Genomic DNA, 16,082 nt, shown 5'->3' on the forward strand with positions numbered 1-16,082 from the left:
TTTGTTTGTTTATTTATCTCTATTTTTTATTTAATATATATATAATATTTATTTATTTAGTTAGTTATTTTATATATAATTTCTATTTATTTATTTTACATAAATAATATACATTTATATAGTTAGGTAGTTGGTTATCTATTTAGTATATATATATGTATATGTATGTATATATATATATATATATATATATATATATATATATATATATATATATATATATATATATATATAATATTTTGTTAGTTAATTATTTTTTTGTAATTATTAATTATTTAACTACCCATAATATTAATTAATTATTTATTTGTTAGTACTATTTATTTAGTTAGTTGTTTATTTTATATATAATATTTAGTTAGTTAGTTAGTTAGTTAGTTAGTTAGTTAGATGTCTATTTATGTATTTATTTATTTATTTTATATAAATAATATGTATAATATGTATTTATTTAGTTAGTTAGTTATCTATTTATATATATATATATATATATATATATATATATATATATATATATATATATATATATATATATATATATATATATATATATCAAATATTTAGTTAGTTATCTATTTATTTATTTATTTAGTTATTTATTTTATATATAATATTTAGTTAGTTATCTATTTATTTAATTAGTTATTTATTTTATATATATTAGTTAGATAGTTAGTTAGTTATCTATTTATTCATTTATTTCTTTATTTTATATATAATATTCCACACACACTCATTCACACTCATACACTTTGAACAATTTAGTTTACTCAATTCACCTGTACCACATGTCTTTAGACTCTGGGGTAAACCGGAGCACCCGGAGAAAACCCATGCAAACGCAAGGAGAAAATGCAAACTCCACACAAAAATGCCAGCTCACTCAGCCGAGGCTCGAACCAGCGACCTTCTTGCTGTGAGGCAACAGCACTACCAGCTGCGCCACTACATCACCCTTATATATAAGCTATAGAATGGCCAAGCCAATCACCCGATCTGAATCCAATAGAAAATACCAAATAAAGCTCAGATTTGATAGACGAGACCCACAGAACCATCAAGATTTTTACACTCTGCTGAAGTCTGTGAGAAACTCACACGTGAGCAATGCATGTGACTTCATTCTCCATATGAGAGGCGTGTTTAAGCTGCCGTCTAAAAAAACCCTTCAATATTAAACACATTTCAGTAGTTTCTCCTCGTGTCATTTCATTGTTATTACACATAACTCATGTTTGCTTTTTTTGTTATGTTATATTTTTATGTTTGTATTGTTTAGTTTTAACAAAATCTGGTTCAATTCCATGTCAACAGTCTCTTTACAAACATTATTCCCAGGAAAAACCATGATGTGTTCAACACTTATTTTCCCCACTGTATAAATCTCAATTTCCAAAAAGATTACCCTCATGACTAGTTTTGTTGTCCAGGATTACATATAAAACTGCTGTTTATTTTACAGCTGCAGATTGTGTTAACAGATGGTTGCTCAGCTGTATGTTTTTCTTGGCTTGGCCATGAGGATCAATCATGTGAAAAGTGTCGTAATTTGTTGTCTCATCATTGCTATGTGTTTGTGTAAAGGTGTTTGGGTACAGTCTTGAGGGGATGTTGTGTCGTGTTGTCTTTTCATGCGCTGCTTTCCTTGGAATCTTATCTGTCCTGTTTTTCCCCCTGAGGACAAAACGACACAAACTCTTGCTTCACCCCTTTATTAGCGTTAGACCATGGTTTTTGGTAAAACGTTTGACCTCAATAACAGCTGTTCTTTGATTAAAAACTAGTTTAGAGTAAAAGGATGCTTCAGATTCCTCGCATGACTCGGTGTCTTGTACACTTATGTAATTTGAAGCAGTTTCATGTAATACACACCTAAGGGCAGAACATTCATACCATATTATGAGCAGTTTACATCTTAAACATTATTTAAACAATCGTGAATGAGAAGCAAGTAATGAATAAAAAAAATAAAAATAAATGTGATCAAAATAAAAAAAAATTAGTGTTAGAAAATTGGAATCAAAATTTTTTTATTATTTTTGTATATTTTTCTTTTAATCAAACAATTATTTGTATTGGTCATGTAAGGGTCATACAGTATATTAACTGAACTTCTACTGTTGTGTGTGAGTGCTGTGCATACTAATTAGCATTTTTTGCAGAAGTAAATAGATAGGTTAAACTAAAAATTAAATTCAGCTCTGCAGAAACTTCCTGTCTGAAGAGAAGTGTTAAAACTGAACACAGAGCACAGAAAGTTGTATGCTTCTTTTGTTGTTGTTGTGCAGAGAATTCATAAAAAAAGAGGAAGTATGTCTGGGGTGCGGCCAATGGAGGACTGAACAATGACTGAAAAATGACGAATTTCATTAAACTCCACCTGTTGATATCAGCTGCCTATATAAGGTAAAGTCGGGAAAAGAAAGTTGTTGCGCACCTCCTTAATGTAACTTTTGCATCGCATTGAGGATAACAGAACTCAGTGAATCGAATTATTCATTTGTATCCAATAAATTGTTAAGATTTTTGACATTGAAGAAAAATCTCTCCTGACCTTTTTTCTTGAACACGCATGGAATTGATTTAATATTCCAACATTAGTCGTATGTTGCACACACAGTTATATGTTTGGCAGTAACCAAAAATACATTGTTATTGAAAGTTTTAGATTTTTATAATGTCAAAAAGTCATTATAATATTTACTTGACTTTCTTTATTGTCCACAACTGGAAATGTAGCTTCACCACACAACAGCATCAGCGTTCACATCACACACATCACAAAAAACAAGCACCACAAATACATTCAATGTCATCACATAACTCACATTACAGTTTTTCTCAGTCGGTTTGGTCCATTTCTCAGATCAGAATTGAAGTTTTTCAAACTACCTGTTAAATCTTCACATCGTTGTGTCACTTGTGTACATCAAATAAGCAGTTTCTCAATCCTTTGAACAAGCTGCAAAGGCTTTTGTACATCCATGCAAATGATGATGTGCAATTCTCTGATGTTTCCTACATTATCAATTGTTTATGCCATGTTGATCAAAGCTTATTATTTTGGTCTCTGTTGAATAGTCTCACCCCCCACAAAATTTAGGGCTCTATTTTGATGCATTAAGGGCGTGTCAGAATCCACTTTTGCTATTTTAAGGACGGCTTTGCGCCGTGGTGCATGGTCTAACAGGGTTGAGCTTATTTTCTTAATGAGTTATGGGTGTGTTTTGAGAATAAACCAATCAAAGTCTCATCTCCCATTCCCTTTAAGAGTCAGTTGAGTCGCGCCATAGCGCCTTTTGCGCAGAGGATGTTCTTCCAACTGCAACCCAGCATTGGGAAACATCTATACACTCTTACATTCACACATACTCATACACTACGGCCAAATTAGTTTATTTAATTCACCTATAGTGCATGTCTTTGGACTGTGGGGGAAACCGGAGGAGCCAGAGGAAACCCACACCGACACGGGGAGAACATGCAAACTCCTCACAGAAATGTCAACTAGCTTAGCCAGGACTCGAATCAGTGACTTTCTTGTTGTAAGTGCTAAGCACTGAGCCACCGTGCCGCCCCTACTCTAATTATATCAAAAGTAAATTTTTGATTACTAACTTGCATTTTAAGATCTTTATTTTGGACAACTTTAAACCATACTTCAATAATTATTCAGCTTTCTGATGATATATAAATCTCAATTTGCAAATATTGACCTTTAGGAACTTTTAAATAATTTTTTTATTGCCTTTTTGGAGGAACTGTATGAATAGGTAAATAAGAAAAATGTATACATAATGTGCATACACTCAAAATTATTATCAATAAAATGAGCCGAAACAACTCAGTTCTTTAGTTTTTTTGGACAACCTAATTGTTTTACGTTAGATCCACTTAAATTTGTTAAAACAAAAAAAAACTAATTCCTTTATTTTAACTTAATTTCCAAATCTATTGTGTGGAACCCAACATTTTTTATAGTGTATAATAAAGAACAGCAACAAAAAAGAAATCATTAAGAAGTTGTCAAATAGGCGAGGCAGTGGCGCAGTAGGTAGTGCTGTCGCCACACAGCAAGAAGGTCGCTGGGTCGCTGATTCGAACCTCGGCTCAGTTGACGTTTCTGTGTGGAGTTTGCATGTTGTCCCTGCCTTCGCGTGGGATTCCTCCGGGTGCTCCAGTTTTCCCCACAGTCCAAAGACATGCTGTACAGGTGAATTGGGTAGGCTAAATTGTCCGTAGTGTATGAGTGTGTGTGCGAGAGTGTGTGTGGATGTTTCCCAGAGATGGGTTGCGGCTGGAAGGGCCTCTGCTGCGTAAAAACTTGCTGGATAAGTTGGCGGCTCATTCCGCTGTAGCGACCCCAGATTAATAAAGGGACTAAGCCGACAAGAAAATGAATGAATGAATGAATTGTCAAATAACTTCAATATAACAGAGAAATACAGATAAATCTTTTAGTAAAAAAATAAGACATTGGGCACATAAAGATACACAAAATTGTTTTACTTTTAAGTATTTATTTAAAGAAAAGGAACAGCAAAAAAAAAAAAAAAACTTTGAACATAAGAGTATGCGAGTACAATGCAAAAGTTATACTGTATATTTTCCCTGTTTTTCTCTCTCTCTTTTTTTTACCTGGCAGTAAAACACAGGGGTTGATTTAAAGATGTGTGTATCGTTAGATTCTTGATCATTCAGATTCTTGGATGGATGTTTAAAGTGAATTATCGGCCAATCCTATTGGGAGGAAAAACAGATTTGGGAAGTTATTATTTTTCATCATCCGCACTGATTTCAGTGAATTAAAAATGTATTTAATGGGATAAATATATAATGTAAAATATTTTACAGTGAAAAATGATATTTACATATTAAAAACATATATACTGTATATATATACTTTGTTTGTTCTATGGTTTGTTTATACAGTTGAAGTACAACATGGAAAATAAGTAACGAACGTCATGATTTTTCCTGCATGGGAATAATATTTGTAAAGGAGCTGTTGACATTAAATTGAACCAAATTTTGGTAAAAACCCAAACTATACAAACATAAAACTCAAACAAAACAAAAAAATCAGTTTTTTTTATGTGTAATAGCAATGGAATGACACAAGGAGAAACTACTGAAATGTATTTAATACCTTAAAAAGTTTTTTTTTATGGTGACGACAGCTTAAAGACGCCTCTCATGTGGAAAATGAAGTCACAAGCATTGCTCAGGTGTGAGTTTCTCACAGACTTCAACAGACTAAAAATCTTGATGGTTCTGTGGGTCTCGTCTATCAAATCTGAGCTTTATTTAATATTTACTATTGGATTCAGATCAGGTGACTGGCTTGGCCATTCTACAGCTCGATTTTCTTTCTCTGAAAGAATTTGAGAGTTTCCTTGGCTGTGTTTTGGATCATTGTTTTGCTGAAATGTCCACCCTGCTTTCATCTTCATCCTCCTGGTAATGTGGATGTAGACTGCAGCAGTGAATATTCATTTACACTGAGGAAGAGCAGAGGGTTGCTAAAGAACTGCTAAGAGATTTCAGCTGCTGTCTGGGCTTTCACTGCCTTTCTACACCTCCCTTTCTTCATGTGTTCAATACTTTTTACAGGTGTAATTTCATTTTAATACACATAACTTAATTTATAATCGAATCAGTTTAGTTTTCTTTGTATATATAGATTTCTTTGGTTGTTACCCTCATCTAGAGAAAATTTCAAGTCAACAGCACCTTTAGAAATATGTTTTCTGAGAAAAATGATGGCCTATTCAATACTTATTTTCCCTCTATAGATATATTAAAAGATTAGTAGTTAATCTAGTACTTAAAATCATAAGTGGGCACTCCGGCTTCACGGTCTCACCTGTCCTCTTCTCCTTCCAGTAGTTTCTTGTATGTGGCGATCTCGATATCCAGAGCCAGTTTGAGGTTCATCAGCTCCTGGTAATCTCTAAGCTGTCTGGCCATTTCCTTTTTGGCTTTCTGCAGTGCTTCCTCCAGCAGGCGGATTTGCTCAGTGGCATCAAGCACCGCCTCCTCGCCGTCACGCTCCGCCTCCTTGATTTTCTCGTCCACATTGTCACACTGTAATGGTGTCAGAAATGTAAATCACACAGATCGAGCTGCTAACATGCATCTACAGGCCCGGCCCATAAAGAGATCGCCTCTGAGATAGTATTGAAAGGCATCCATGCTTTTACTGACAGATACAATCAGTTTCATTGTAAATAAACGAGCCGATGAATAGTGTTATCTGGAAATTTACCTGTGATTTAGCTGAGGTGATGTCATTTTGCAGGCGCTGTATTTTCCTTTTCAACTCGTCTATTGCACCTTTGTTGTTTTTCAGCTCTGTGCTGCACTGGTTAGCCTGAGATGAAACCAAGTCAAACTGTGGAGGAAAACAGGTATATGCACAATTATGAGGTATACATAGATAGAAATACACAATTAATAATATCTATATATACAGTTGAAGTAAGAGTTATTAGCCCTCCTGTATACTTTATTTCCCATTTTTTGTTTAATGGAAAGAAGATTTCTTCAACACATTTTTAATCAAAATAGTTTTAATAACTCATTTCTAATAAGAGATTTATTTTATCTTTGCCCTGATGACAGTACATAATATTTGACTAGATATTCTTCAAGATACTTCTATACAGAATAACGCGACATTTAAAGGCTTAACTAGGCTAATTAGGCAGGTTAGGGTAATTACAGTAGGCAAATCATTGAATAACGATGGTTTGTTCTGTAGACTATTGGGAAAAAAATCTAATAATATTTACCTTAAAATGTTTGTTAAAGAAATAAAAACTGCTTTTATTCTAGCCGATATAAAACAAATAAGACTTTCTCCAGAAGAAAAAAATATTATAGGAAATACTGTGAAAAATTCCTTGCTTTGTTAAACATCATTTGGAAAATATTTTAAGAGAAAAAAATCGAATAATTATGACTTCAACTGTGTGTGTGTGTATATATAAATATATATATATATATATATATATATATATATATATATATATATATATATATATATATATATATATATATATATATATATATAGGATAAGTGCCTTGAAATTAGGATTTTGGGTGCTGTGGAATATAAAAGATTGCAATAAACCACTTAAAAGTTAACGCCAGCCATTCTACTTTGCTGTGTGAGTTCAAAAGTTTAAACTCTTAAGATTACAGTACTTTAAAACATGAGAACCTGCCGGAAATGACAGATACCATCTCAAGATCTCACTTGTTTTTCATGGATATTAAATGAGAAAGTATAATCTTTGCTTTAGGCATCTGTGATTTTTCTCTAGAGAAACGTCTTCAGTAATCTCATATTTCTGCTCTAGTGTTTCAGCAAATCTGATCCTCACGTTGTTCTTATACTAAACTGATTACTAGTATCTTGCTAAATATCTAGTTATTATGGCAAAGACAAAAGAAATTAGTTATTAAAACTATTATGTTTAAAAAAAAAAGTGTTGAACAAAAATCTCTCCTTTTAACAGCACTTGGCAGTCCCTCCAGGATATTGTAGGGTCATTTTATTCATATAATTGCAGCCAAAATGATTGATTTTGTAATGTCTTTCTGAAATGTTTTGGTATTATTTGCACATGTTGTAAAATAGTTTTTTTTTTTATCTCAAGAACTCAGACTCTGAAAATTCCTTGTAGAGACTGACTTAAGTAATTTTTAAAAAAACTAAAGTTTTTATTCATTCATTCATTCATTCATTTTCTTGTCAGGTTAGTCCGTTTATTAATCCAGGGTCGCCACAGCGGAGTGAACCGCCAACTTATCCAGCAGCTTTTTACGCCGCGGATGCCCTTCCAGCCGCAACCCATCTCTGGGAAAGCTAAAGTTTTTATACTTTTTCTAAATATTTCCTATGGAATTTTTAATGTAGTAAGGAAAATTTATTTCCTATAATTTTATTCTTCTGGAGAACACCTTATTTCTTTTAGTTTGGCTGGAATGAAGGCATTTTTAAATATTATATTCAAAATTATTAGCTTCCTAAAGACTTTATATTTTTCAATTTTCTACAGAACGAACCATTGTTGTCCAATGACTTGGCAATAATTAACAGACAAACAAAATCCATAAGTGGACTGTAAAACATTGCTGTAAAATTTACAGTATTACTGGCCATTTTGGTAGTGTAAAACTACAGCACAGTTGTAATTGTTAAATTGCAGTGCACTTGTAAATTTTACATTATTACTGTAAATTTTTACAGCATACTGGTAAAACTTGCAAATTAACATGTACAACTCTGCTATATTTATACAGCACAATTGCAATTGTTAAATTGCAGTGCACTTGTAAGTTTTACAGTATTACTGGCAACCACAGTCAGACCTTCATGTTTTTGCGATTTTTTTTTCTGTCAAAAAATTCAACGCACATCTCCCATTCCCTTTTAGAGCCTGCTGCGTCACGCCATAAGCGCATTTGCTATTTACAGGACGTAAAGTAAGTGGACAACAAAAAGCCAAAAATATATATTAATTGCGATCCTGCAAAATTTTTATTTAAACGCAAAATAATCAGATGAAAATAAACATCTAATTCTAACCATAGAACCAAATTATATTAATTTCAGTTTGCAAATGTTTTACGTGACTTATAGACATTGCATACGCAGCGCAGAAAAAAATGACATCTCACTTATGCCCTCACAATCATGAAAGTGCGGAAAAATAGTTTATCAGCCCATACAGTAAGCAGACGTAAATGAAGCATAAATCGTGAGTGATTTACATCTGAAGTCAATGGAAAGATGCGATTAGACATCCTGCGGCACAAGCTGAGCGAATGACTTGAGCGTTTCATGCGTTTGACGCGTGTCAGACTACAAAAGAAAGTGGGACCAAACATCTAAAAAAACAGAGCAATGGAACAGACAGAAAGTGTGAGAGTATAAAAAATAAGAGTCATACAACCTTCCTTTGGCTTAATTCCTACCGTTTTAGATTTATGGTTTAGATCTTGACAAGCTTTATTTTTTTTAATTTTGTTATATATGTAGATTGCACATCCAGCACATACCTAATATGTTAAATACATTATCCTATTTATAATTTTTTTTAATCGCTAAATTTTCCACAAATTTCTGGGAATTACCACCACAAATTAGTATTGCAAAAATCACCAAACACATGTAAGAAACTAGGGGGACTGCAAAATTACCAGTAATACTGTACATTTTACAGCACTTTTTTACAGTGTAATCCTAAAATAATCTGAATGCATGACCTAAACCTAACTTCTCTGATTTATTTATTGTCTCAATAATGTCATGTTTCTCCTCTAGTGATTCAGCAGATGTGATCCTCCTCACCTTGTTCTTGTACCAGGCCTCGGCTTCTCTGCGACTGCAGGCTGAAATCTCCTCATACTGGCTCTTGACGTCAGCGAGGATCTTCTCCATGTTCAGATTTCGGCTGTTGTCCATCTGCACCACCACAGACGTGTCCTTCACCTCGTCCCGCAGCTCCTCCAGCTCCTACAGGTGAAGACAAATCCATCTCAGATCATCTCAAACATCTGTGTGTTTCTGTTGCGCGTCTGGATTTGCATTTTACCTGCTCATAGAAGCTCTTGAAAAAGTTCAGCTCTTCCTGGATTGTTTCTAATTTTTCCTCCAGGGCAATTTTACCCAAGTACGTCGTGTCTACGTCCTGTCAGAAGATTTATTTAAAGTTAGTTTGGAGGCAAAAAGAACCAAGTTGGGTAGGATTATTATTGGTAACTAACTGCAAAAAAAGGTAAAAGTGACAAAATAACCATAAATAAAAATAAACTATACAATATTTACAGGCTTGTTCAGCTAAATTAAACACTCTGAATAAATCATTACATTACAAAATCATACCATTTTATAGTTTGGTATGGTAACAGGTAGAGAAATATACATATAAAAGACAATAAACAATATATATATATATATATATATATATATATATATATATATATATATATATATATATATATATATATATATATATATATATATATATATATATATATATATATATATATATATATATATATATATATATATATATATATATTAATGGAAGTAAACAACAAACAGCCAATATAAATATAAACAACAGAACAATGAGTTTTTAATCACTGGCCATGAGGTCATGACCCTGATGATGTCACCCAAATCTGTCTTACCTTTTTCAGAAGAACAAACGCATTTTCAGCTTTGTTTCTGTTGCCAATCTCATCTTCATACCTGCAAAGAGAAGCTGCATGTTGGTATATACAACATTTGCTTTATGATATCAGAATTGCTAAAGCTATTCAAAATAGAGTTTAAATATATATTGAAGTCAGAATTATTAGCCCTGCTTTGATTTTTTATTTTTTTTTAATATTTGCCAAAATGCTGTTGAACAGAGCAAGGAAATTTTACTTTTTTAACACCCATTTGAGGTCAAAATTATTAGCCCCTTTAAGCTAATTGTGTTTTTGATAGTCTACAGAACAAACCATAGTTATACAATAACTTGCCTAAATACCCTAACCTGCCTAGTTAAACTAATTAACCTAGTTAAGCCTTTAAATGTCACTTTAAGCTGTATAGAAATGTCTTGAAAAATATCTAATAAAATATTTTGTGCTGTCATCATGGCAAAGATAAAATAAATCAGTTATTAGAAATGAGTTATTAAAAAAAAAGTCTTGTTAACTTTTTAATTAAGTATTATTATAATTATTTTAAGATTTTTTTTTTGCCTTTTTGCCTTTATTGGGTGGACAGGACAGTATTTTAGACAGGAAACAAGGTGGGAGAGAGAGAGAGAGAGAGGGGGTAGGGACAGGAAATGTCCTCGAGCTGGGATTCGAACTCGGGACGCCCTGAAGTGCTACTGCACCATATGTCAGTGTGCTAACCACAAGGCTACTGCGCCCACTATTATTATTATTGTTTACTGAAATCAATAATATAAGTTTAGTAATTGAATTACAGCTTAAATAAAGTATAAAAATAAGATGAAGATGATATGTAGCCTACTCAATTCACCTGTACCACATGTCTTTGGACTGTTGGGGAAACCGAAGCACTGGAGAAAACCTACGCGTACGCAGGGAGAACATGCAAACTCCTCACAGAAACGCTAGCTGACCCAGCTGAGGCTCGAACCAGTGACCTTCTTGCTGTGAGGCGACAGCACTATCTACTGCGCCACTGTGTCACCAAACAGTAGTTACTATTAATTACTATAGTCTTTTTCTTGTGGGAAGGCAAACAGGTTTTTAGCATTGTAGATCAATTCAACATAGTTTAATTGAATCCACCTGTTTGCATTAATTCAACTTGCAAAGATATTTTTATCCCCAATTTCTGTTTAACGGAGAGCAGATTTTTTTCAACACATTTCTAAACATAATAGTTTTAATAACTCATTTCTTATAACTGATTTACTTTATCTTTGCCATGATGACAGTAAATAATATTTGACTAGATGTTTTTCAAGACACTTCTATACAGCTTAAAGTGACATTTAAAGGCTTAACTAGGTTAACTAGGCAAGTTAGGGTAATTAGGCAAGTTATTGTATAACGAGGGTTTATTCTGTAGACAATCAAAAAATTGCTTTAAGGGGCTAATAATCTTGACCTTAAAATTGTACAAAATTAAGAACTGCTTTTATTCTTGCCAAAATAAAACAAATAAGTCTTTCTCCAGAAGAAAAAATATTATCAGACATGCTGTGAAAATGTCCTTGCTCTGTTAAACATTCATTCATTCATTCATTCATTCATTTTCTTGTCGGCTTAGTCCCTTTATTAATCCGGGGTCGCCACAGTGGAATGAACCGCCAACTTATCCAGCAAGTTTTTACGCAGCGGATGCCCTTCCAGCCGCAACCCATCTCTGGGAAACTTCCACACACACACACTCATACACAACGGACAATTTAGCCTACCCAATTCACCTGTACCGCATGTATTTGGACTGTGGGGGAAACCGGAGCACCCGGAGGAAACCCACACGAAGGCAGGGAGAACATGCAAACTCCACACAGAAACGCCAACTGAGCCGAGCCTCGAATCAGCGACCTTCTTGCTGTGAGGCGACAGCACTACCTACTGCACCACTGCCTCGCCCCACTCTGTTAAACATCACTTGTAAAATATTTAAAAAGGAAAAAAAAATTCAAAGGGGGGCTAATAATTCTGACTTCAACTGTATATTGAAAAAGTGGATGAAAACTAATGCACAATATTATGCCTTAAGCTCTGATTACCATGGTAATAACTGCAAACAGTATTGTTGTTGTTTTACATTATTTAGCATGTATATTAAGATTAATATTGAATTTAACGTTTACACTAAAACTATTATTCTGCTGATGATGATAAACTGAACTGTAGTTTTCAGCAGATGCAACTATACATACCTCTGCTTTTGCTCCTGGACCTGTGCGTGGGCTTTTCTGAGCTCGTTATCCAGCTGCTCTTTGTCTTTCTTCACTCTCTCCAGCTGCATCTGTAAGGAAGTGCTGTAATTCTTCAGCATGGGCTCCAGTTTAGACTCCGCTTTAGTCTCTTTCTGTAGTAGTCGCCATTTGGTCTCCAAAAGCTTGTTCTCCTGCTCTAGTTTGCGAACCTGCCAGTGTTTCAGAGAAGGTTTATTGTCATTTATTCAGATGTCGAAAAATATTCTAATTAATTTCCAACTTCAGTCTGGTGTGATTAACAGACCTTGTCGATGAAGGAGGCGAAGCGGTTGTTGAGCGTCTTCATCTGCTGTGTCTCCTGCATGCGCACCGTCTGCAGCTCTGGGTCCAGCTGCAGATCCACCGGCACCAGCAGACTGCTGTTCACAGACACAGGTCTGATCGGGGCTCCAGATGCCGGCATCATGTTCCCAAAGCCGAAATAAGAGTTTCCCTGCCGGGGGATTGAGGCGTTGGAGCCCACAGAGCGGCTGCTGAAACTCATGGCTAAACACACACACGCTGCTCCTGACAATCCTGATGCTTATATACTGACAGGTGGGTGTGTATTTCTGCATAAATGAAGATAAACCAGCATTCCTCAGTCTGAAAAACCTGTTCAGCCCACCTGTTATCCACAGCAAACATACTAGACATTCATGCACGCTCACGTCACTCACAACTACTGTTTTCACATTACAAAGATATCAGGTACTTAAAACGGCGAGGATTTCCTGATAGTGATGGTGTAAAATATGTGATGCATGTGTTATGGATGTGCTATTAGTTAAATGTGGCTTATTAGAGTCGCTGTTAAATATTTTCGTTGATCTGATGTGACTTATTAGTGTCATATTGTGCCATTCATGCACAATAGACAATAAATCATAGACTGTTTTTACTGCCTTTAACAGTTTTACACTGCAAAAAATGCTTTTCTTACTTAGATTTTTTGTCTTGTTTCTAGTCCAAATATCTCACAATTCTTAATTCAAGAAGAATTTTCTAGACAAGCAAAACATATTGCCTTGTTTTGAGCAATAATATGCCAAAATTAAGTGAGTTTTTCTTAAAACAAGCAAAATAATCAGCCTTCATACTTCTTCATCTCGGGGGCTTTTTCAGTTTATTCAATTTGCTTTTGTATAATGTTATTATTATTAGCAATACTATTTATTATATCCATATTTATATTTGTTTTATTAAAAACAAGCTTAGATTTGTCCACCAACAGGTTTTAGACCATATGGGGCACAGCATGTGTATTAGCATATAACTCAGGTTTTGACCACACTTTGTTATTATTGTTCATTTATTCATTTGCTGGAAATTAGAACTGAATTTAGAAACAGTTTTTAAACAAGTCTTTGCGCTTAACAAACAAAATTAATTATTCATAGGCTTATCGATGTCTGTGCGTACAACACGTTTCCCTATCCACGAGAGCAAAAGTGAAACTAGATTATGAGATGCCTTATCTCTCATTCTCGCGCTGTAGATGCTCTGTTTAACTGTTTTCTTGCTTGTGAAATGCTCAGTTTTTCCACCTACACTTACTTTACGTCTTGTAAATAGCAAATGCGCTTATGGTGCGACGCAGCTGGCTCTTAAAGGGAATGGGAGATAAGACTCTGATTGGTTTATTCTCAAAACACACCTATAACTCATTAAGAAAATGAAATCAACCCTTTTAGACCAAGCGCCACGGCGCAAAGTGGATTTTTCCGTCCTTATAATAGCAAAAATGGATTCTGACACGTCCTGAAAGCGTTTCCGCCCTGCGCTCTGCACTTTGCGCATGGATCGTCAAAATAGAGCCCTAAGGCAGTTCTGAAGGCAAAAGGAGATCAAACCCAGTACTAGTAAGGTGTACCTAATAAAGTGGCCGGTGAGTGCATATATAAAAAACCACTGGAATTATGAAGTGTTGTCACCGACTCGGTACCAGTCATTCCCCTCGCTGGCCAGCAGAGGTCACCATCCCCGGACTTTTAAGCATTACATCATCCATCTATATACTGATTGTGCACACCTGAACTGAATCCCGGTAACGACCCACGCTTCCTATATAAGCCACACTCAAACACCAGTCCATTGCGAAGTCTTGTTTAGTCCCGGCCAGCATTACTGAGCGGTCTTTCCTGCCTGATCTTCTGTGTATAACCCTGGACTGTTTCTGACTCCGATTTGCCTTCTGCCTGCCCACGACCCTTGCTTGATACACGGACTCTGAACCACGCTGCCTGCCCTCGACCCAAGCCTGTTTAACGGATTCTGAACCACGACGCCTGCCACTGATCTATGCCTGGTAAATCACTCTGTGTCTGTCAGCCGCCAGCCCCAAGACCATCAATAATTACTGTTGATGTGTGTTCGCACTTTAGTGCGTATTGGATGTTTGTGTTTGACTGTGACTAATAAATACTGCATAATGGATCCTGCAGTGTCAGTCTCCTCATTACAAGTGTGTTTCATGGGTGAGTGGGCTTGACAAACCACCTATAGAAACACTTTTCTCTCTAAAAAAACACCCTCTTAACTCGCTTTGTTCTCTGAGCACAAACAGTTCCCTAATTAGCACTTCTTGTGTGTATTGCCTCTTCTTGTTGGATTGCTGAATGCCTCCTCAACTGTATGTTGCTTTGGAGTGTCTGCTAAATCCGGGGTCCCCAAACTTTTCAACCCTCCACCCCCAAAAGGACAATGCCAGTGACTCGCAACCCCCCAATATCCTCTGAGGTGGTTATAAATACAGAAACCTTGCATGCAATGGCGCACACACACCAATAGACCCAAGTCTATTCTTCGTTTATTTTTTTAACATATGTCAGTGTTGTAAATGGGCCAGAAAGTTTACCCTGGTGTTATAAAATCAATCTGCTGCATCTGACGCTATTGCTGTGTCTTTAATATAATGTAATTACCCCAGGGGTCGCAATCCAATAGAACTAGTAACTAAGCTACTATAACTATACAGTATATAGTAACTATAAACGATTATTTTTTCTCTTCAGTAGGTTATGAATAAAGTATGCTCATTCTTATGATTAAAAAAAAAAAGATTTTTGGAAATCACCAGGCGACCCCCCCTCCCCTTTTATTGTCCCGACCCCCACTTTGAGAACCACTGTGCTAAATGACCACATGTAAATGTAATAAATAATCAGGCCCGGCCCTAACCAGTTTGGCACCCTAGGCAAGATTTCAATTTCAAAGAAATTCCACTGCTAGTGTATAGTCATAAGAAACTATATAGCTTTTTGATCGACTACTACAAGCTGGGAAAACGTCAGCTAAATATGCCAATGCACCGTTAACGTTATAGCTGAATAGATCTCATATTTACGCATTTGAGGAAGGAATGATGGGGGTATTTACATTACGATTACTATTTTCCATAACATCCATGCCCTTCCATAACATTAGGTGACGTTAAAACTAACAGATAGCACTATTTAGCTATCTAGTTAGCTATTTAGCTAAGATAGCTATTCATTGATTAGCAATCTGTCAACGTTGGGATGTAAAAAATACGGGACAACAAATAGCTTCAAATGATAGAATACATAGCAAACATTAGAAAATATTGACAATAAAATAAAA

At 35.0% G+C, this 16,082-nt stretch overlaps 1 protein-coding gene across 4 annotated transcripts; it reads right to left on the reverse strand.

Moving 5' to 3' along the window:
* Window positions 1-2,696: 2,696 nt before the first annotated feature.
* On the reverse strand, window positions 2,697-13,000 carry si:dkey-222n6.2. 4 transcript variants are annotated; one of them, XR_015497559.1, is made up of 9 exons: window positions 12,745-13,000; window positions 12,441-12,649; window positions 10,207-10,267; window positions 9,606-9,701; window positions 9,362-9,526; window positions 6,269-6,394; window positions 5,867-6,087; window positions 4,212-4,740; window positions 2,697-3,428 (listed from the first exon to the last, which is right to left on the reverse strand). XR_015497559.1 is itself a non-coding variant. In XM_087264268.1 (8 exons), exons 1-8 carry the CDS (start codon window positions 12,982-12,984, stop codon window positions 4,728-4,730), a joined length of 1,131 nt encoding a protein of 376 aa, XP_087120394.1. In that variant the 5' UTR covers window positions 12,985-13,000; the 3' UTR covers window positions 2,697-4,727. The 4 variants fall into 4 exon arrangements, 2 of the variants coding, with proteins under 2 accessions (XP_087120394.1, XP_087120395.1); XR_015497558.1 differs by having other exon boundaries at window positions 4,203-4,740; XM_087264268.1 differs by having other exon boundaries at window positions 2,697-4,740.
* Between the last annotated feature and the right edge of the window lie 3,082 nt (window positions 13,001-16,082).

The sequence above is a fragment of the Danio rerio genome, chromosome 8, assembly GCF_052040795.2.
Source record: "Danio rerio strain M-AB ecotype USA chromosome 8, GRCz13ab, whole genome shotgun sequence".
Lineage (NCBI taxonomy): Eukaryota > Metazoa > Chordata > Actinopteri > Cypriniformes > Danionidae > Danio > Danio rerio.